The sequence below is a fragment of the Vicia villosa genome, unplaced genomic scaffold, assembly GCF_029867415.1.
Source record: "Vicia villosa cultivar HV-30 ecotype Madison, WI unplaced genomic scaffold, Vvil1.0 ctg.000165F_1_1_2_unsc, whole genome shotgun sequence".
In the NCBI taxonomy this organism is placed as follows: domain Eukaryota; kingdom Viridiplantae; phylum Streptophyta; class Magnoliopsida; order Fabales; family Fabaceae; genus Vicia; species Vicia villosa.
In genome coordinates this window covers 26,769-50,001 of record NW_026705047.1, presented here as the reverse complement: position 1 = coordinate 50,001, position 23,233 = coordinate 26,769, and the positions used below count along the sequence as shown (strand labels likewise).

Sequence of the window (23,233 nt, the reverse complement as noted above, 5' to 3'; positions counted from 1 at the left end):
GGCTCCTTTCCACCATTTCCGACTCGCTTCTAACGAAGTTTGTTGACTGTACTTACTCCTGGCAAGTGTGGTCTGCGATTCATCTCTATTTCAATACTCTTCTTACCACCAAAGCTCGCCAGCTCCGTTCTGAACTTCGAAATCTCACAAAAGGGCCGCACACGATATAAGAGTTTGTTTTTTCGTGTTCGCGAGATCAATGATTCTCTCATCTCTGTAGGAGACCCTGTTCCTCTTCGCAATCTCATTGAAATCGTACTCGACGCTCTTCCAAAAGAGTATGATTCCATTGTGGCTGCCGTTAACAGCAAAGACGAACTCTGTTCCATTGATGAGCTAGAGTCCTTTCTTCTCGCTCATGAGTCACAACTTGAGAAGAACAAGAAAGCTATAATCACTGAGCCTGTTTCTGTAAATTGAGCATGTTTCTGTAAATCTCACTCAAGCTTCCTCGCCATCTTCGCAAGTCGCTTCCGATACCCCAGGATCTTCAACTCCCATTTTTCCCTCTGGAACTAGCCATGTCACTGCACACGCTGAAAGTCATGGTTTTTCTTCTCGAGGAGGACGCTCTGGTCGTAGTGGTGGCCGATTTGGACGTGATGGTCGTTCTGCTCGTGTTTACTGTCAAACCTGTACCAAGCCTGGTCACGATGCTTCCATATGCTATCATCGTTACTCAAACTCTTCACAAGGTACAAGATCTCCCTTCAATCCGCAAATGATGCCATTTAGGCCTGTTTATCCACCTCCTTTTGGATATTCTGCTCCCAGAGCTCCTTCACCAAGGTATCAACAGCAACCCCAAGCTCTGCTTACTTTGTCTGATCCGAATTTCAGCAATCAATGGTGGTATCCTGATTCTGGAGCTTCTCACCATGTTACTCCTGATTCTTCCAACTTGTCTGACTTTGTTTCGCTGCCTGGAACTGATCAAGTGTACATGGGAAATGGACAAGGTTTGTATATTAACTCTGTAGGTTCTATGGATTTTACCTTACCTAACACATCCCTCACCTTACACAACTTACTTCTTGTTCCTCACATCACTAAAAATCTCATTAGTGTAAGTAAATTCGCTCAAGACAATAATGTTTTCTTTGAGTTCCATCCACAGTTTTGCCTTGTCAAATCTCAGGCTTCCTCTGAAGTTTTGCTTCGTGGCACAGTTGGAGCTGATGGTCTCTACAAGTTTGCCAATCCTGCCTCTTCCAAGTCTGTGTCAAACTGCACTCCATCAACTTCAGCACCTGTTACTTTTTCTTGTCATTCCCTTTCTAATGATAATTGCAAATCAAATTTTGTTGCTACAAGCAACTGGACTCTATTATGTAATAATGATTCTCTTAATAAAACTGCTACTTCTGTCATTACTAATTCTTCTACCAATAATTTTATTCCTTCTCAATGTTATAATGTCACATCCTCTATATCTAATAACAAATATCATTTGTGGCATACTCGCTTAGGGCATCCTCACCATCATGCTCTTGCAGTAGTGCTTAAAATCTGTAACATTACCACGCCCTAAAAACCACCTAATGAACTATGCCCTCCCTGTTGTCTAGGCAAATCTCACAGACTCCCATCTTCCCTTTCCACAACTGAATATCATATTCCTTTTGAGCTGGTTGTGTGTGATTTATGGGGACTAGCTCCCATTCAATCATCTAGTGGTTACACTTATTTCCTAACTTATGTTGATGCTCATTCCAAGTTTGTGTGGGTTTTTCCACTCAAACTCAAATCTGATACTTTCACACAATTTGTCCACTTCAAATCCATGGTTGAGCTTCAGTTTGGCTTTAAAATAAAGAGTGTTCAAACTGATAATGGTGGTGAATTTCGCCCCTTCACAAAGTATCTTACTGAACTTTGTATTACTCATCGTTTCACCTGCCCCCATACTCATCATCAAAATGGCATTGTTGAAAGAAAACACTGCCATATTGTTGAAACTGGTTTATCTCTCCTTGCTCAGTCTAATCTACCTTTTAAATATTGGGATCATGCTTTTATCACTGTTGCATATCTTATCAATCGTCTGCCTAGTCTCACCCTCTAAAACCAATCTCCTTACTTCATTCTTATGCACAAACACCCTGATTATTCTCTCCTTAGGGTGTTTGGTTGTGCCTGCTTCCCTTTCCTTCGACCTTATAATGCCCACAAACTAGCCTTTGGATCTCAAGAATGCATTTTCTTAGGATATTCTACCTCCCACAAAGGCTACAAATGCCTTGCCTCTGATGGTCACATCTATTTGTCAAAAGATGTTCTCTTTCATGAATCTAGATTTCCATACTTGGAATTATTTCCCACTTCTGTGTCAGCTCCTGCTACACCTACTTCCTCTCACTCTTGGTTTTCCTCATCTGCAACTTTCTTTCCCACCCCTCTACATAAAATCAACCCTTCTCCTTCTCCTTCTGCTACACCATATTACTTTACCAATAACACACCATCTCACTATCCTAATTTTACTCCCATTGCCAATTCCTCTCTATCTCCTCCTATTTCTCCTATTCATTCTACTAGTGCTATTTCTTCCAGCACTGACATAGCTGAAGTCAACACTATTTCTCCCTCTTCGTCTGCTTCCCCGTCACCAATTGCCTCCCTCCCTCCTCTCACTTCCCAATCTCAGCCTTTAGTTCGTCCTCTTAACACTCATGCTATGCAAACTAGGGCCAAACATGGCATAGTTAAACCTAGACTGCATACCACCCTTCTCCTCACCACCATGGAACCAACATCTGTTAATCAGGCCCTGTCCTCTCCTCACTGGTTTCATGCTATGAATGATGAGTACCAGGCAATTTTGAAGAATCAAACTTGGACATTGGTGTCTCTTCCTGCTTCTAAGAAGTCCACTGGCTGTAAATGGGTGTTTCGGGTGAAAGAAAATTCAAATGGCTCTATCAATAAGTATAAGGCCAGATTAGTTGTTAAAGGTTTTCATCAACAGGCTGGTAGTGAATATGCTGAGACATTTTCTCCTGTTGTAAAACCTGTTACTGTTAGAAGAATTCTCACACTTGCAGTTACAAACAAATGGAGTATACAACAAATTAATGTAAACAATTCCTTCCTCAATGGCATACTTGAGGAAAATGCTTACATGCAGCAGCCCCCTGGATTTGAGTCAGCTGATAAGTCTTTGGTCTGCAAGTTAAACAAAGCTCTCTATGGCTTTAAACAGGCCCCTAGAGCCTGGTTTGAAATGTTAAGAGGCTCTCTGGTACAGCCTAGTTTTTAGGCCAGTAAGTGTGATCCTAGTTTGTTTATGCTTCACTCCAACACTTTATCTATTATGGTCTTAGTCTATGTTGATGATATCATCATCACTGGAAATTCCTCTTCATTCCTCATCACAGAGTTGAATACTAAGTTTGCTCTTAAACAGCTTGGAAAGCTAGATTATTTCTTGGGCATTGAAGTCACTCATCTCTCAAATGGCTCTTTACTCTTGTCTCAAACCAAATATATCTGTGATCTTCTAGCCAAAGCTAATATGGCATCTGCCAATGGTATGCCCACACCCATGGTATCCAGCAACAAACTCTCTAAGTTTGGTTCTACTGCTGTCCCTGATCCCACTCACTTCAGATCTATAGTTGGAGCCCTTCAATATGCTACTCTAACAAGGCCAGAGATTTCCTACTCAGTCAATAAAGTCTGCCAATTTCTATCCAACCCCCTTGAGGAACATTGGAAAGTTGTAAAAAGAATACTCAGATATCTAAGTGGAACTTTGCATCATGGGCTGCTAATTCAGGCTGCTTCCAGCAATCAACCTCTGCCTCTTATAGGTTTCTACGATGCTGACTGGGCATCAGATTCTGATGACAGGAGATCTACATCAGGTGCCTGTGTTTTTCTAGGTCATAACATCATTTCTTGGTGGTCAAGAAAACAAACTCTGGTGGCCAGATCTAGTGCAGAAGCATAATACAGAAGTTTAGCACAACTTTCTGCATAAATTCTTTGGGTTCAGTCCCTTCTCAATGAGCTTAAATGCAAATTCCAAACACCTAAGATTTTATGTGACAATCTCAGTACTGTCACTCTTGCTCATAATCCTGTTCTGCACAATCGCACTAAACATATGGAAATGGATATATTTTTTGTAAGGGAAAAGGTTATTAACAAAAGTTTGATTGTGGTTCATGTTCCTGCCCAGGATCAGTGGGCAAATGCTCTTTACAAAACCTCTGCCAGCCTCTAAGTTCCTACATCTGCGTGATAAGCTCAGGGTTTTTGACAAACACAGTGTTGTCAACACACCCTCAACTTCTGCAGGGGAATGTTAGAATAATAAATTATCTAAGTTTCTCTATTCTAGATTCTATTAGATTTAGAGGAATATCTGTGTACAACTGTCCTAGTACAGTTGTCCTAATATAGCTGTCACAGCTGTCAAAGTTTGTTCTCCTATATAATGGAGCCTTGTATTCCTCATTCATTTATGAAATCAAAAATACAAAGATATTTCTTTCAGATCTTATCCTAAATAACTTTATCTCTTTCTCTCTTTATACCAAATTTAACAAAGACCATCCTACTAAAATTATAATTTTTAAAAAATAAGAATTTTTAAAACCAATTTAACAATATGATGAAGTCACAGGAAAGACAAGAAAACATTCTAAAGAATTGCTCTAAATATACATTTAAGTACAGATGTGCGGTACAAAATAGCTTTTATCCACATACACTCTTATATTTTGTTAAATTTCATTTTTTTTAACAAATATACTTTGATTGATTCTAAAAAACCGATTTGTCCAAGCGATCTAAAATGGATCCAGCAACTCAAGTTTACCCTAGCATACTAGAAGATCAAAACTGGACATGTGAGTTAAATTTACATGTTTCTAAATATATTTTATACAATATTAAATAAATTTACATGTTATTAGGCTATATTTTACGGGTCACTATCAAAAGAATACATATTTTATTTATTTTTTCTAATGCTAAAATTCTTTTTATTCTCTTTCCGTCTCATTGGGTCAATTTTTTTTCTTTGTATGATAATTTAATAATAAAGTAATTCATTTCAAATTTATTTGTATCTAAATAATTTTATACCATATCAATTGCATGATAGTATAATGTATTTTTTAATTTTCATACCATATCAAAATCTTTATTTTTAAATATTAATTTTTTCTCCACCTCACAATTATATTTTTTTTCTCTGTGTATGATTGTTTAATATAATTAAATCTATATGATTATTATTCATTTTAAAAAAAGTAAATCATTTCAAATTTTGCATTTATATCTAAAATTTTACATTTGTGTTTGATACTATTTAAGTGTTATGACATTAAGACTCATTCATGTGTTATCTCATTAACAAATTATTTGTTCTTATTTTTTTATTTCATGATTATTATTTGAAGATTCTAAATTATTACATTTTTTTAATTATTTACACAATATCATAATTAAATTACCCGTGCGGGAGCATGAATCTCTTACTAGTTGTTAATTGCAATGATGCGCTCCTAGTGATCACTTTTGCCATCAAAATATGCCAAGGCCGGTTGTTTTAAGTTTTCTGACACCTGGTCACCCCAGATGACTTCCGAAAGAGGCTGAGGATCCAAAAGTTCCTCTTCTGCTTCCCCCTCCTGTTGACTTTGAGTCTGTTGGAGTATAAACACTCTCCTGCAGTGACTCATTCTACTGACGTAGAGCTTCAACAATGGTTAGTATTTGTGTCATGTCTGGCGGAGTACGCGGTTCACTTCTACTGGGTGATGACCCAGACATCTCGATATGGTAAGATTATTGGTTCTTTGATGATTTATGTGCGGCTTGGAAAAGTTTTACCGAGGCCCCACGGTGGGCGCCAAATGTTCTTGCAAAAACATCGTTTGGGTAACCTCATTGATGTTGGGCAGGGAAGATCGTGAATGAAAGGAAATTCTATGGTTGTATGACTTATTTTCAATGTCTCTCCCTTTTTCTTCTCCTCTGTGTCCCTTATATAGTTCTTATATATTTGTTCTCTCCTCCTTTTGCTTTCTTCATCAATGAACAATCATGAGTCGTCCCTACACTACTTATGTTTTAAAAGCTTAAGGTAATGTTTGCCACCTCCATAACGAGCACTGATCATGAGTTATATCAGTTCGAACATCAACTTTGTAACCTCCAAGCAACCCTTGGGTTGCCTCTTAACTGTTGTGATGGGCTATAAATCCGGTCATCCGATCATTACCAATGTCCAGTTAATGTACTCAACAACTGTTATTGTGAGCTACCAACCCGGTCATCCGATCACTAACAATATTTGGTCTCTGTACTTTGCTACAGTCACACACACAACTGTGGCATATAGGCAGGAGCTCGGTTCTTTCTATAGGTGGTAAAACGGGTTGTGGTCCGTCGAGCCGACCCGCACACCCGTCATAAAATGGTGGGTTGGGTTGGTATATTGAGCCCACCGCTCGCCAAAATCCGCTTCACCTTTTAGTTCAGCATGTCCTGCCTTAAGCCCGCTCTCTTTTGGTTAATTCTAGTAATTTTAACTCTTGATTGTTTTATTTTATATATTTATTTGTCAATATATGCAATATTTTCTACGTAAAATTGGTTAAAAATATGTTTTATAAAAAATTATTCTAAAAAATAAGTGAAAATTTTAATTAAAATGTATAAAAAACAAAACCTATTAATTAATTAAAAAAACGATAAAAAATATGCGGGCAAGTCTCCCGCCCGTCAGCCCGTCACCTTGGCGAGCGGGCTAAATTTTTATGTCTATTTGCACTTGACGACTTTGTCCACCCCGCTTCTTTTTTGGCAGGCTTTAGGCAAAACGGATGGCTCGTTTTTTAATCCCAAATTCCTTTACTATTTAAGGAAGTGCTTGCACCTCAGGTCTACCCTCTAGACCAAAAAGGTGTCTCAAATGAGCTAAAAATTCCGAAATATACATGTTAAGAAATATCAAACTTATTTTCTTTTCTATACCTGATTTGTAAAGTTAAAGGCTAAAAAATAGTTTTTAATCTTTTCAAATAAACTCTAAGAGCCTGTTTGGTAAGGCCATAAAAAGAGCTTTTAGGTTTTCAGCTCATATAAATAAATAAAAAATGTTTGGTAACTATTTTTAGCTTTTAACTTTTAGCTTTTTTACTATTTTTTGTCTTTTTTTTTAAAAGCTATTTGAAGTAGCTTTTGAGCTTGTAGCTTTTAACTTGTGACTTTTTCTTCCTTTTATACCCTTATTATTTTAACAAAAATTTATTTTTACCCTTCGATATATATATATATATATATATATATATATATATATATATATATATATATATATATATATATATATATATATATATATATATATATATATATATATATTATGATTCAATATTTAATTTTTTTTAATCTTTAATATTTTTAATAACATCTAAAGTATACAATAAATTTTGAAATAGTGCTGATAATTCATGAGTTAGTGAAATGTAATCGAAGAATCAATGAGATTAACCGAGACGAAGAAAATTAAAATTTTTGTTATATTTTTATGGTATAATATTAAATAATAAACTTATTTTTATCATTAATTTTGATTAATTTAACTGAATTCGAATTTCAAGTATTTTGTTAAATTTATTTATATAATTTATATACAAATTTAAAATATTTTGATGTTTCTTAAATTTTTCACATATATTAAAATTGCTTTGTAAGTTTATATTAATATGTTTATTTTCGTCAAATATAAATTAATTTAATAATATAATATGATAAGATTAAATCACACATTTCTTAATAAGAATGTCCTTTTGTGTCATTTTGTATTGATCAGCTACTGTAACAGCTAATTTATCAAACATTCAAATTAACTTATCAGCTACCAGCTATCAGTCACCAGCTATCAGGTAATAGCTACCAGTCAACAACTATCAACTACTAGCTAATTTTACCAAACAGAGCCTAAGTCTCTAAAAATTACAACGAAAAATATACTATTTGCATTTGTTACCGTGATAAATATACACTCTAACATTTTTTCTATCATTTGCACTGCTTGTGTTTAGTATAAACATTTTAGTCTGATCAAATTATAACAGTGTGATATACACTTTTAACCATTTTTTTCTAGATTTTAAATAAAATGCAATGATAATTTAAAAGAATTTTACTTAATTAATCATAAATTTTATATGTTAAAAGAAGTTTGAATTTTATTTTAATCAATTATAAAATAATTTAAATGAAATATTATAATAATTAATAGTGTAAAATTTTTTACATTGACATTACATAATAATTTTTTTTTCTAAAAGGAAAAAAGGACTACTTATAGCATGCCATAATGAAATACGAAAACTTTTTGTTAATTGTTTAGGGGAAGAAAAAAAAAAGAACACGAAAATAATCATATATGAAAACTGAAATCCATGTTATGTTAATAACACTAAAATTTTCATGATTTTTTAAGAAATCTTGCAAAGTTGCAATTCTCGTAATAAATTTTTGTGCTGGTTAATTAGAACAATCTCATTGTAACCGCTTGAAATCCGATGGTCAATTAATATTTTTGTTTTAATTGAAGATAACAACACAAGATTTCGAGGATTTAACATGTCATTCTCCAATTAAACATGGCATCCCCCAAACATTATGAAAAGATCAAAATATCTAAAATGTAAATTCACAAATTATTTTCAAATTTATGTGACATCACCATATTTTTCAAATTTACAAGCAATACCGGGAATTTGGAGGCTTTATCGGGAATTTTACTAAAACAGTAAGAATTATGGTATTTTTACGAAATTTACGGTATATTCAAACCGGGAATTTCAAAATTTCCGGTTAATCGCCATCGGGAATTTCAAAATCTCCAGTAATTTTAGAAAAACATATACCGGGATTTTTGAAATTTAAGGTAGTTTTGAAAATACCAGAAATTTTAAAATTTTCGGTAGTTTGCAGTAAACATATACCCGGAATTATGAAACTTACGGTAGTTATAATTTTTTTGAAAAATACCGGAAATTTCAAAATTTCCGGTAATTTGCGGGTTTTCTAATTTCACCCTTCCATTATCGAGTCCTCCTGAAACTCAATCTTTGTCACCCTCCTGTTATTCGAATCAGGCAGCAATTTGTTCAGCTTTTCTTTTCCACTGCAGGGTTACTTTCATTGAAATACACTTGCACACCAATCAGAAATTTAGGAATAGACATTTTTTAAATAAGTATTACTCAACACCACATGCCCTTATTTATACACATGACGGAGAATCCTCAGCCACATAATTTGTAGGTGCAATCATAGCCCTTTAAAAGTGTCGGCAAAATTCAAACCGTTTAAAAGAAAAACCTTAAAGTGAAACTATCGGAAATTTCAGTATATCTGAAATTTCCGGTATCACGTAAATTTGAAATTTACGGTATCACATAAATTTGAAATTTACGGTATCACGTAAATTTGAAATTTACGGTATTTCGTAAATTTAGCAAGGGGTGCCAGAAATTTTACAAGTGTTTACCGGGAATTTTGTCCGAACATTGTTGGTGTTTCATTAAGGGCATTTCTGAAATAAAAAAATTGGGGAGTGCCATGTTTAATTTTAGGGGTGACATGTTAAATTCTCCTAGATTTCACAAAAAATTTAGATCAAAGTTCTTTTTTACTAAAAAAAAAAAAACTATTATTGATGATTTGGGTTAGGCCCACCACTATTACAATTGGTCCGTCTTATAAAAATTTATCTTACCACTCAGAGTTTCATCTTACATATGACACTTCCCATACTTTTTATATATTTATCATATTAACATTGTAAAATATAAAAATTTATTTTAAAATCTAGTGGAATATTTCAACTTTTTTTCCAACATCTCATTAAGTATTCTTTTTTACCGAATTTTAAGATTATACAGGATTTTTAGTTTAAAAAAATCAGGAATTTTTTATCGCATTTTTAAAAATATCCAGTAAAACTCATGTTTTTCATGCATTTTTTATAGTTTTTTTTTTTAAAAAAAAAGAGGTCAAAATGCATCCATTTTTCCTGATTTTTTGAAGGAAAAAACGATAAAAATGCATAGATATTACCGAATTTTCTAAAATAAGCGATAAAAATGCATACATGTTAATCGGATTTTTCAAAAAATAAAACATAAAAAATATGGTTTTTACTGATTTTTTCAAAAAATCTGGTAAATATATTTTTACTATTTTTTTTTTTAAATCTGGTAAAAACATACTTTTTTTTTGGATTTTTCAATAAATCTGGTAGGTTAAATATTTTGATTTCTTTACACTAAGGACCAGTTGGCACGATTCCTTCTCGACAGCGTGATAGAGCTAAAGCTGCTGCAGCGAGGGCTCGTGCGAGGCGGGATGAGGTAGAGGACTCTCGTTTCCTAGCAGGGAGAGTAGCCCCAACTGGTTCTCAAACGAGGCAGATGGAGGTCGGGCAGTTTCGTGCACCCTACAATAGCTGACAAAGAGGATCTAGACCTGTTGTTGGATGGAACAGGGATCATGATGATGAGCCAATTGATGAGGAAGTTTAGGAAGCAATTGAAGATGACATGTAGATGGTGGCACAAACACATGAGCCTTATCCTCCTAAGGCAGAGGTCCGACTACTACGAATGATATGGAGTTTACTTATCCATTTGAGATGGAGGTTACTGCTCTAACTTTGATAAAGTCGTATGTACACACGAATGTAATCGTTTTATGTTCATTGGATAAGTTGATCATATGGTATTTAGATAATGGCAAGGAGAGGTGTGTATATGATAGGTTGATGATGTGACCTTATTTATTATTGATACATTTGAAAATAACTTGTGATTTTTTTACTTTGTTTGCTACATGACCGACTACTGCTGGAGGTGTCCATCCATTGGGGGAAGCCGAAGAAGTTCTTAGATATCGTGATGTCACGATGTCGTAGGAAGTTCGGGCAATTGTTGATGATTGTTGTCTTCTTTCAATGGTGGTCTATTTACTGACCATAATCAACGGTCAGCTATTGACAACCTTTATTAAGTGATGAAACATCTACCTTCCATCTTCCATTAGGTGAGATGACGATTACCTTGGATGATGTCTCCTCTCTGTTTCATCTTCGCTTGATAGGTAGTTTCTTCGCTACTCCTCTCATTAGCCAGGAGGTTGCTCGTATTACAGCTGTACAACATTTAGGGGTTACTGTGGAGCAGGTGATAGAGGAGTTTAAGGTTAATAGGGGTGCTCACTTTTGCCTATCTTGGCTCCAGGATAGGAATAAATATCTAGTGCGTTAGTCTATGTATGAGCAAGCCGCCAGGTTATTCATGCTACATCTTGTAGAATGTATTATCCTAGCGAATAAATCTCGTGTATATATCAATGTGAAGTACATGTGGTTGTTTAGTCGCCTTAAGCATGTCAGTTGGGTATGGGAGTTTGTTGCACTGACTTTTTTATACGCTACACTTGGAGAGGAACATGCTTTTAAGATGAGGCAACTTTCCAGTTAAATTAGTCTATTTCAGGCATAAAAAATTACTATTTCTCATTGTTTTAGTTCATTTATGACATTTCTTGATTTTTATAAGTTATTGTGCAATGTTGGATATATGAGTATTTCTCGTTCATTTGTGACAGGCGGTTATTCCTACCACTAGTGGGTTCACACAGGTCAAAAGATGTAGGGGGAGGCATGCATATCCATAAGGTGTTATGGAGTACAAGAGAAGGATTAATGTAATGACCATAGGCAATGTCATATGGAACTCGACCTTACTCACCTTTTTGTTCTCGGTGTGAGGCAACATATTATTCAACTTGGATCTTAGAAGAGCGAGAAATGTGGTGTCCTCTGAGAGCCCAGACTTAACACGAGGTTTCACTTGAAGTACACTTATGCCTCAAACAAATAGTGAGGCATTGTAATATGTTTTTCTTAACAACACATGACCCCTATTTATACAACTTTGAATTCATTATATATCACATAAAATTATCGGAGCAATCACAATCGTACAAAGCTGACAGAAAAATTTCAACCCATGAATATTTGGTATATGAAGGATGATTTTGAAAAAAAAAATGTATGATTTTTAATATATCCACTAAATATCTGGTATATGAAGAATGATTTTGAAAAAAAATGGTACTTTTTAAACTATCATATTTTTCAATGTTTAGCAAAAAATCCGGCAAAGATAGGTACTTTAAAAAAAACGGTTTATTTTTCCATATACCATTTTGTTAAATGCCTGTTATATCAAATTTTTTTATTTGTTTCACACATTTTACTTGTCTTACCGAAATTTTCGTCCAGACTTTTTAATAAAATTTTGACATGGGTAATATGGGTATTATGGAAATATATGGAGGTGACAGGTCAAATAGTGGGGGTGGCAGGATAAATTCTCCATTTTATTACAATAGTTATCATTGAAATGGGCTTTTTTCTATTGATTTGGTGCATCATAAAATTCGTCCCATTTTCAACCTAAACCCTATTCTCAGAGGCGACGCTTCTATAATATCACATGTGTCATTTTATTCTTATCTCTGAAAACATGAATAACCCCTAATACATTCAAATCTTTTCCTAATTTGGATACAAATTAGTCCCCGATCCTTTATGGGTAATTCGTCTTCTAACATAGTTTTAGCAATGCTTTGGTTATCCATTTCCAAGATCACCCTTTTGACCCAAAACCGAATCGATATGTCAATTGCGTTTAGAAATTTTACTGTTTCCTCCATGATAAGGTTATCTTCACTGATAGTATGATGAGTGCTCATGGCCAGAATTTCACCATTTTTGTCTCGGAAGATAGCTCTCAAGCCCCAAGTCAGGGGTAGACGATGAAGGCAAATAATATAGTCGAGAAGACGAAAGGAAGAAAATAGATAAAGACAATGATTAAAGATAATTGATCTTGAATGTGTTCTTGAAAGGATTCTCAGAGCTATGTGTCTATTTGGCCTTTATTTTATGTTACTCAAAATAATAGTGGACATCGAGTCAATCAATCACCTAATTCAAATCATACAACGGGAGTTGATTTCTAAAAAAATTGTTCATGCATGATTCAAAACAACCATATTTGTGATTTAAGTCAATGTGCCTTTGATTCAATCCAGGAAAAACATTGATTTAAATCAAGCTTACATCATTGATTTCCAAATTTCACTTTTACTCTTAATTTAAATCAGCCAAAGTTGTGATTTGAATCAAGCTAAAAAAACATATTGTTTTAAGACTTCTAGCTTGTGATTTAAGTCATACATAGTTGACTTTTGATCATTTTGCTCTACTTAAAAAAACATTGCACGATTTCAACTTAAGTGGAGATTAAGGATAACTATAAGATACATCCTTATGATAAATGATAAAATTGAAATTACAAAAAAACGATAATTAAAAATATCTAAAATGTGATAGAACATCAAAATACAAATGAAAGCATGTTGTTATTGACAGGACAATTTTAGTTGTGCATTTTTTTCTCCTGAAAATTTCATTTTCTCCCTCAATTCAAAAAACCACTGATGGGTGTTGTTCAACTCTAGGAGATCGTGTGTGTTCTATTTGAGAGGATATTTAGGTTTCTATCCATTCCTTTTTAAGTAATGTAAATAATTTGTATGTTTTTAGGTTTTATTTTCTTTATAGTTTTCTTGTGGTTGAGTTTTATTGTTCATAACTATTTAATGTTTAAGCTCAAGTTTGTGTTAGAAACAGTCTACTAAACATTTCTTTCTAGTAATTATCATGAAAAACTATAATTCTGGATTGTTGTATCAATTAATAAAATTTTATTCAAACACTCTTGTTTGAATCTAGGATTAGTTATTGTTTTTTGAATAGTTGATTCATCATCATCTTGTTATCTTTGAATTCATTTGTACATTAATTCGATTACATAGTCTTTTTTAAAACGCTTTTTAAACATTCGCTCCCGCACTTTTTAACTCTAATTTTGAAAACAATTTATATTGGGGAAATGTTTATTCAACCTCCACTTCTAGACCATTTTACGCTTATATTCAAACCAACATTTTCCTATTGTTTCATTTTAAGTGAATAATATGTTGCCTCTTTTAGACAGCGAAAATCTTAGAAAGGACAAATTAATGATCTTATTTTTATTTTATATTTCGTTGGGGGCGTTAATGGGTAAATCTTTCTAAGATTTACAAAGTTGTTTTGCAACGCAAGCCATGACGCGGATATCGCGGTGATCAATTCCTCATGTAGAAAAATAGAGGAATATTGCTCCTTCTCGACTTTGTGTATGATTAGTCCTTCCCATTGTTTCCTCTTAAGTGAATAACACATTGCCTCTTTTGGACACTGAAAATCTTAGAAAACGACAAGTGAATGACCTCGATTCTTCTTTCTGTACTTTGTTAAGGAACTGAAGGGTAAATCTTTTCAACATAGACAAATGTGTTATGCAAAACTGACACAATGTAGATATCGTTCTACCAGTAAAATATTTCGGTAGATACTATAAATTTTAAAAAGAGAATTATTGTCGTATTCTTCTCCAACCTTAATTACCCCCGTGTGATATTTCTACGTTTACATATTTCTTTGAAACGCTATCGAAATGATTATTCAGAAAAAACATTGATCTTAGCCATTTCCCACGTTAAACGTTTAAGTATTTTTATTATAAAGAAATATTAATATATTTATACTATATTAATTTGTTTCTATAACCTCCACTTCTAGACCATTTTACGCTTATATTCAAACCAACATTTTCCTATTGTTTCCTCTCAAGTGAATAATATGTTGCCTCTTTTAGACAGGGAAAATCTTAGAAAGGATAAATTAATGATCTTATTTTTTATTTTGTACTTCGTTGGGGGCGTTAATGGGTAAATCTTTCTAAAATTTACAAAGTTGTTTTGTAACGCAAGCCATGACGTGGATATCGTGGTGATCAATTCCTCATCATAGAAAAATAAAGGAATATTGCTCCTTCTCGACTTTGTCTATGACTAGTCCTTCCCATTGTTTCCTTTTAAGTGAATAACACATTGCCTCTTTTGGACAGTGAAAATCTTAGAAAACGACGAGTGAATGACCTCGATTCTTCTTTCTGTACTTTGTTAAGGAATTGAAGGGTAAATCTTTTCAACATATACAAATGTGTTATGCAAAACTAACACAATGTGGATATCATTCTACCAGTAAAATATTTCGGTAGATACTATAAATTTTAAAAAGAAAATCACTATCCTATTCTTCTCCAACCTTAATTACCCCCGTGTGATAGTTCTACGTTTGAATATTTCTCTGAAATGTTATCTAAATTATTATTCAGAAAAAACATTGATCTTAGCCATTTCCCGCGTTAACCATATAAGAAAAAACACTGATCTTAGCCATTTCCCGCGTTAACCATATAAGAAAAAACATTGATCTTAGCCATTTCCCGCGTTAACCATATAAGAAAAAACATTGATCTTAGCCATTTCCCGCGTTAACCATATAAGAAAAAACATTGATCTTAGCCATTTCCCGCGTTAACCATATAAAAAAAAACATTGATCTTAGCCATTTCTCGCGTTAAACGTATACATATTTTTATTATTAAGAAATATTAATATATTATACTATATTAATTTCTTTCTATAATGTATCAAACCAATAACACTTATCTATTATTTTTGAAATTAACAATTATTCTATTTTTAGTTATATAAAAATAGAGACAATTTTATCTTGTTGAAAATATCTTAGACTAATGCCATTAACTAATTTGTAAATAATTTCTCTTAATAGTAGTATTAGAATTATTTTTAATAACTTCCCAATTTTTTTAAAGATTAATTCTAACATATATTGTTGTTATGGACTCCTTTGTAATTTGAGTGCAAAATTCTTTTCACCTAATTTTTTTTAATAAACTTTTAATCAAAGTAAATTTTATAATTAATTGACATTCAAATTCATTCTAGATCAATTTTAAAACAATTGACAAAACTTTTTGATGGGACCCATAAATCAGTAATATACTACTACTGTTTGCAACAAACAATGCTTCAACCGCCAAGCAAAACAAGGAATGGGGTGAAGGGGTGCAACGCAAGTGCAACGCAACTCCATCATCAGTCACGTCGTGCTACCGGCTTTGGCTAATATGCATAAGGATTTTCCTTATGCACCGTGCATAAGCCTACATAAGCCATTGGATCATGGTTTTAATCCAGTATTGAGTATTGAGTATTGAATATTGAGTGATGAGTATTAAGTATTGAGTAATGACAATTGATATTTAGAATTTGATCCAATGATCCAAGGGTCCATAATCATCTATGCACGGTGCATAGATTTTTATCTATGCACGGTAACTGCACCCCGTGCTACCCAGTCACTCCTTTTCAATACATTCCATACATACCTGTCACCTTCACACCTTCCATCCAGTGTATCACACCTTCCATATCTTTCAAAAATCCATAAATCAATTAATATAACAATTGCATTACTATTTTTTATAAACTTACCGTCTTCTGCGCGCCAACGGAATAAACTAATTCTTCGAACCGTATAAAATTATAATGAATAATATAAAAAAATTTAAAAATTTTAATAGTATTTTAATTAATATAATAATTACATTACTATTTTTTATAAAGTTACTTTCATCTGCGCGCCAACTGTATAAACTAATTCTTCGAACCATATAAAATTATAATAAATGGTAAATTGAAAATTTTAATAATATCTCAAATTTAAGACTAAATTCGAAGCTAAAATCTTTAATTAAACTAAAAGAGATTCTGTGTTATCTCAACGGATTGTTGTTGGATAATATAATCACATTATTCATGATCATATCTATAATATTTTTTTCAACATAAAAAATAAATATAAAAAATATATGAGAAAACGCGTGGGTACAAAACAAAAACAACGCGCGTGAGCGTTACATAAAAAGCAGCACCGCCTCTTATCGTTCTTTGTACTAGTACCACCTTCTCAATATCTCTTCCCACTCTTTTTTCTCAAAAAATTAAATCTTTTATTTTAAATTATTTTCATTTTAAAATTAAAAAACTTCACACAAAAAGTGAATTCTTAAAACTCATTCTACTTTACCTTTCTCTCTTTTTTCCTATATATATATTTGGGTCCCATTTTTTACACTATTATAAACCGTAACCTCTTCGTAAACCCGAAATCAAATTCAAATTCAAATCACTCTTTCAAAAAACCCAAATGGCTCAAAACTCTGAGTTCTTCCTCCCGCCTCAGTTTCTCACCGACGACGAAAAACGGTTCGTCGATCACCTCTTCACTCCCTCCGAAAACGACGACGTTTTCAACTCCTTTTCAACCATTGAGAAAGACTACATCAACGAGTTAACTCGTCGCATGGCCAACTCATCTCTCCATCACCAACTCGCTCTCAACAACAATTCTTTCAAGGTAACAAAAACATGCAAAAAGTTATATTACATCATTTTCACCATTGAAATAATTTATAACCGTTTTTCTTCTTCTTTTAGGGATCTTCACCACAATCAAGGCAAAACGACGCCGTTTTGAACTTCAACTCCTACTCGAACTCTCAGAGAGCAAGGAATGATCTGCTGCATGCGGATGCAGGAGAAGCCGATAAGGTTCATCGAGTTAACAACGATGAAGCTTTTTACGGCTTTCTCCCGAAAAAGCCCTCTGTATTTCACTCTCAGAATTATCCACTCTCGAACTCTCAGAAACAGTTACAGTTACAGCTTCAAATAGCACAAGTAAATAACAAACATAAAATATTATGAAATTTGTATATTAATTTTTATTTATTGAAATTAATTTATTTTTGTTTTAGTTTGAGATGTTGAAGAAGCAGTGGTTGAAGGAACGAGATGAACTCGCTCGTGGTTGTAGCATTTTTCCTCAGAGGTGTAATTACCAAAATGTCCTTGGAAGAGGAACGAACAGTGAAACGGTTTTTCCGGGAAAAGTTGGTTTGTCGCCATCTGCATGGCCTTCTGTGCAAAAGATTGGAAACAACAATAAACCCGTTTTTCCTGGAAACCCTAATTTGAAAAAGGAAAGAAACGGAACCGGAGTTTTTTTGCCTCGGGTTGTTGATACCGAGTCATCAAGAAAAAAACCAGGTAAAAAATAAAATAATTAATAATTAATTTTAATTAAATTTGCTTCATTTGTTTATTTTTATTGTTTTTATGATTTTGTTATTGTGTATGCAGTGAGTAGAAATGTGGTTGTTCCTGATAGAGTTGTTCATGCATTGAATCGGAAAGTTGATGAAGGTGTGATTAGAGGTTACATGCAGCAGAAGAATCGCTTTGAAAATGGTTGGTAAAGTTTTTTTTTTATTATTATTTTTTAATTTATTGATCTATTAATTTATTATCTTTATTATTTTTAATAATTTATTATATTTATTATTTAGGTGTTGCACTTGCAAGGAATGGGAGTGATGATGGCTTTTTTCATCAAAAGCGGAACGTGAAAGCACAGCAGACAGAGGTGGTGAACAGTGAGATTCAGCTACCTCAAGAATGGACTTATTGATATATTAGGTGGGACCGGGACCGATGTTTTGAAAATTGAACCGAACCGAACCCGGTTCAGTTTGGTTTTTAAAACACTGGGTGAATAAATGTTTAGGTTCATTATTCAGGAAAATTGTAGTACAGAAGAAGAAGAATTAGGGTAAGGGAAGGGTCTAGTATGGCTTTTTGGGGGGTATTTTGGGAAATGGGTGATGTTATTATAGTCACTATGTTTGGGAGGTGGATTAGATTTAGGAGAAATAAATATTGATGCAAAATTGGGAAGAAGATGAAGAAGCATAATGAGGTTGGAGATGATTTGGTGAAGATGTAATTACAGTTTGATGTAATCATTTCTGGGGAATTACATTTTGTGTAAAGATCATAATGTTACAACCTGTCCCACCCAAATTACAATAAATGAATGGAGTAACAATTGTATTTCAATGATTACGTCTCTTAAATTTTGTTTAGCGATTTTAATCATGTTTTTTTGTGCCTTGTGGTAAAGTTAATTGATCTTGTTAATTGTATTTAGGTTTTTTATGCTCAATTAATAGCCTTAATTGATATTTTAGAGTTGATAAAAATGTTTTAAACACTTTGTGTAGAGCAATGAGAACTATTTTTATAGGGCAATTACTCCCTTTTCTTTTTCCAACTTTTTTTCCATCTTTACTTATCTAAGAAGTTTCTTTCAAAAATTTGTTAATTGTGGGCCATGTAAATCTTCATTTCTAGTGGGCCATCATTAACACGTGTAATTCAGATAATGTATGTTCTTTATTTTTTTCTCTAAAAAAATAAATGAATAAAATAAATGTAGGAAATAAATTTGAGATCATGCTTTTTATTTATGGCAAAACAAATCCACTCTTGCAACACTCATTACTGAGCGGTGGCTAAAAATGGTTTTGAAATGAAACGTAGCTATCTACTATCCATGTTGCCAATGCGTGCGCTGTGTCCTCTGTTTTCAAGACAAAGACACACAGCCATTAGGGAAGAGATGCAAATAGTACATGACAGACGGCATAAATTTTAAACTATGCTCTACAACATCCAGAATGGTGGAAGTGAGTATAAATTTAAATACTCTTTTTTTAGATTAAATTTAATTATTTTATAATTAAGCCAACTTAATTGTTAATCTTTCAAAATACTTCCTCACGTTCAAGATTAGACAATTGAAATATGAAAATAAATGGTGGACTCATCGGAACTTAAACGAGGTTTTTAATACTATATTAAAGAAAAATGTTTTGGAAATTGTTCAAGATTAGACAACTGAAATATGAAAATAAATGGTGGACTCATCGGAACTTAAACGAGGCTTTTAATACTATGTTAAAGAAAAATGTTTTGGCTCAATTCAATTTTACAAAATTGTTCAAGATTAGACAACTGAAATATGAAAATAAATGATGGACTCATCGGAACTTAAACGAGGCTTTTAATACTATGTTAAAGAAAAATGTTTTGGCTCAATTCAATTTTACAAAATTGATCGATCATATATTATCCGATGTGAAACTTTCATATATATATATATATATATATATATATATATATATATATATATATATATATATATATATATATATATATATATATATATATATATATATATATATATATATATATATATAATTTTATGGTGAAATCTTATACTTTGATTAAAAAGAAAGTTATTTTAGATTATTTGTAAAAAAAAGTGTTTTAGTTTTATCTCACGCGCATTAAGGATGATGGTTGAGATGAGGGGAGGGGTTCAATGTTTTGGTGGGGAGAGAGATGTGAACGTGCTGTGTGAAACGATGTGTGACATTGGATTAGGTGTAAAGTGTATTTGACTCGCTCAGTTTGTGTCTGTGGGACACTCGCTACCCAAAACTGTTGTGTTGTGCTTTTTTTCCCAATTCGTGCCTTCCATTTTCCTTCTGATTAGGAATAGTACTTCATCTGCATCATATCATATTCTAAGCATTTTGAATATTAAATGTAGATGATTTTTAGTTGAGATTCAAATTTTGATTCATCGTGTATGATGAGAGTTTAATATTTTATTTTAAATTCAACTTAAATAGTTCATTCTTCAATACCAAAATAAAGTAGTTTATTCTTATGTACCAAAATAAAGTAGCTTTCTATTAATGATTATAAGATTTTTCAAAAACTTTGATTTATTCTCTAATTAAGATTTTCAATAAATTTTAAAATATTTTTTATGACAATGTTCTTATTAATACTATAATTTATCTCGAATAAAAAGTTTTGTTTTAGACCGGTACGATGACCAAGACTCAATTTATCTTAAATCCACGTTACTTGATCTAAGTTATAAAAATAGTTCAAACATTAAGAGCAAGATATAATTCTTGATCTCCACTTTTTACTACACTCACCTTTTTCTGAATTCAGTTTACTCTTCTCTGATTTCACCAATAGCTTGTTCCAAGCGCATGATGACATGATCAGTAGAAGAGACAACAATTGCAGCAGCTTCAGCTTCCTTTGCCTTTGCTTCAGCCTCTTTGGTGATTCTGTTGTCTTCTTCTTCTTCTTTCTTGAGCTTTGCTTCTTCATCAACTCTAATGTTAGCATCTTCAGCTTCCTGAAGTGCTCTAGCTTCAACTTCTCTTAGCTGAGTAGCAAGAAGAGTGAAGCGTCTAATTCTTTCTTTCCTTTCTTCTTCTCTGTCAGCAACTTTTTGAATATCAGCTACTTTTGAGGCATCCCAAAAGCTCATCAGCCTTTCAAATTTAGTATACATCCATCTTTTAATGTTATCCCAAGAGGCGACCAGAGCCCGGAGATCAGAGCTTATACTAGCTTCTTCTTTTAACATGGCCACCTGATTCTTAGCCTTTTACTAAAATTATTAATAAAACTATCCAGGTTAATGGGAAGTTTGGGAGCAAAGGGTTGATAAAGGGCCAGAGGTAGATCCTTATCAAGAAGAAAAATTTCAGCATGTTGTTCGGTTAGATCAAGAAGGTCAGAAACATTGTAGGTTTCAATTGTTGGTATTTCAAATGGAATAGACTGACTTGGTGCAGATGTAGTTGAATGAGTTTGTTCAGCAAGAATTGTAACAAGGGGTTCCTCATCGAGAACTTCAAAAGAATTCTCAGATTGTCGTGATTAAGGATCAAAGTGTATGGAAATGGGTGATGCAATATCGATTGGTTCAAATTGAGTGGTAGAGTGGAATACTTTCGAAACAGGGGCGAGAACCAGTGAAGTATAGGGTTGAAGAGGTGTTGATGGAATGAGAAGATTTAAGGGTGGAAGTGAAATTGGTTTTGGATTGTTTGAAGCGGAAGCAAATGCCATTATCAAGGAGACAAGATCAAAGATTGTTGAGGTGGATGAGGTTGAAACTCTAGGTTCAAAAATAGATATTAGAATGGTTAAGGTGATTGGAACAGATATGATGACTGGTACTAGTTTAGGAATGCCATGTACCAACTTTATAGAACTCATATACCCTAAGATTTTGAAGTTCAGATGCCTCAATATCTTGTGCCATAACTCACTGTCACCTTTCATCACCTTGTCCACTAAGGCATTTAGTTTCAGTTGTCCCTACATTCACCTTGATTGTTCTCTTATTTCCCTATTTAGATTGCATAATCAACTTCTGATCGGAATCATACAACTTCAAGAGATTGTTCTTCATAGTTAATGAGAAACCTTTTTCAATTAGCTGACCTACACTCATCAGATTCCCCTTCATACCAAGAATATAACAAACATCCTTGATTAGAACAATTTTTCCATTCTTCACTCTGACTTTGACATTTCCCATTTCTTCAGCATTAAGGTACTTATCATTAGCACATCCGATCTTTTTCCTCTTTCTGAATCTTTCTCTTGCACACTTCTCATTTCCCTTATGATGTTTCTTCTTATCAGAGTTGGAGGCTTCCGACTTCTGAGAACCACCATGTCTCTTCTTGGTCTCTGACCAAGACAACTTTTGATTCTTACCAGAAGACGCTTTCAGATCCTACTCCACCTCTCTTTCAGAGTTTTTCTCATTCAAACGCAACTCTTGTGCCTCTTGACTACTATACAGTCTTCAATTCTCATGGTGCTTTAGTTCTTAGAATGTTCAATTGCTACAACAATGTAATCAAATTGAGGTGTAAGGGATCTGAGTTCCTTTTCAATAATAACTTGTTCAAAGAGTGTTTCTTCATAAGCTTTCATCTTATTGGTGACCATAATCACAATAGAGATGTAATCTGGTACCTTATCATTGTTCTTCATGCTGAGATTCTCATATTGCTTACGTAGACTCGGAAGTTTCACCTTCTTCACGAATGCGTCACCGTCGTAGCACTATACCAATGTGTCCCACGCAACCTTCGTCGTTGTTGAATCAATGATCTTCTCAAACACATTCGTATCCACACACTAATGGATATAAAACAACGCCTTATGATCTTTCTTCCTCAATTCTCTTTGCGCATTTCTTTGTGCTTCCGTCGCATCCATTACAACCGGCGTGTAACCGTCATTGACGAGATCAAGAACATCTTGAGCGTCAAGCAACACACACATCTGAATTATCCACCACTTTCAGTTCTTTCCATCAAATACTGAAAGCTTTGTGTTTCAAGCTATTGTTTCCGCCATTCATAAAAAATAGTCAATAATATTTAATAAATTTTTTACAAAAGCAAATTACAAATAA

General features: G+C 33.4%; 2 protein-coding genes across 2 annotated transcripts; both read left to right on the top strand.

The window, feature by feature from the left end:
• The first annotated feature begins 3,313 nt into the window (after nucleotides 1-3,313).
• Nucleotides 3,314-3,952, top strand: LOC131624863 (uncharacterized mitochondrial protein AtMg00810-like). The gene has a single exon (XM_058895784.1). The coding sequence runs from the start codon at nucleotides 3,314-3,316 to the stop codon at nucleotides 3,950-3,952; it is 639 nt and encodes a 212-aa protein (XP_058751767.1).
• A 13,197-nt stretch (nucleotides 3,953-17,149) lies between these two features.
• LOC131624862 (uncharacterized) lies at nucleotides 17,150-18,978 on the top strand. Its single transcript, XM_058895783.1, has 5 exons — nucleotides 17,150-17,437; nucleotides 17,518-17,760; nucleotides 17,838-18,129; nucleotides 18,223-18,330; nucleotides 18,429-18,978. The coding sequence occupies exons 1-5, from the start codon at nucleotides 17,228-17,230 to the stop codon at nucleotides 18,548-18,550; spliced, it is 975 nt and encodes a 324-aa protein (XP_058751766.1). The 5' UTR covers nucleotides 17,150-17,227; the 3' UTR covers nucleotides 18,551-18,978.
• Nucleotides 18,979-23,233: the final 4,255 nt, after the last annotated feature.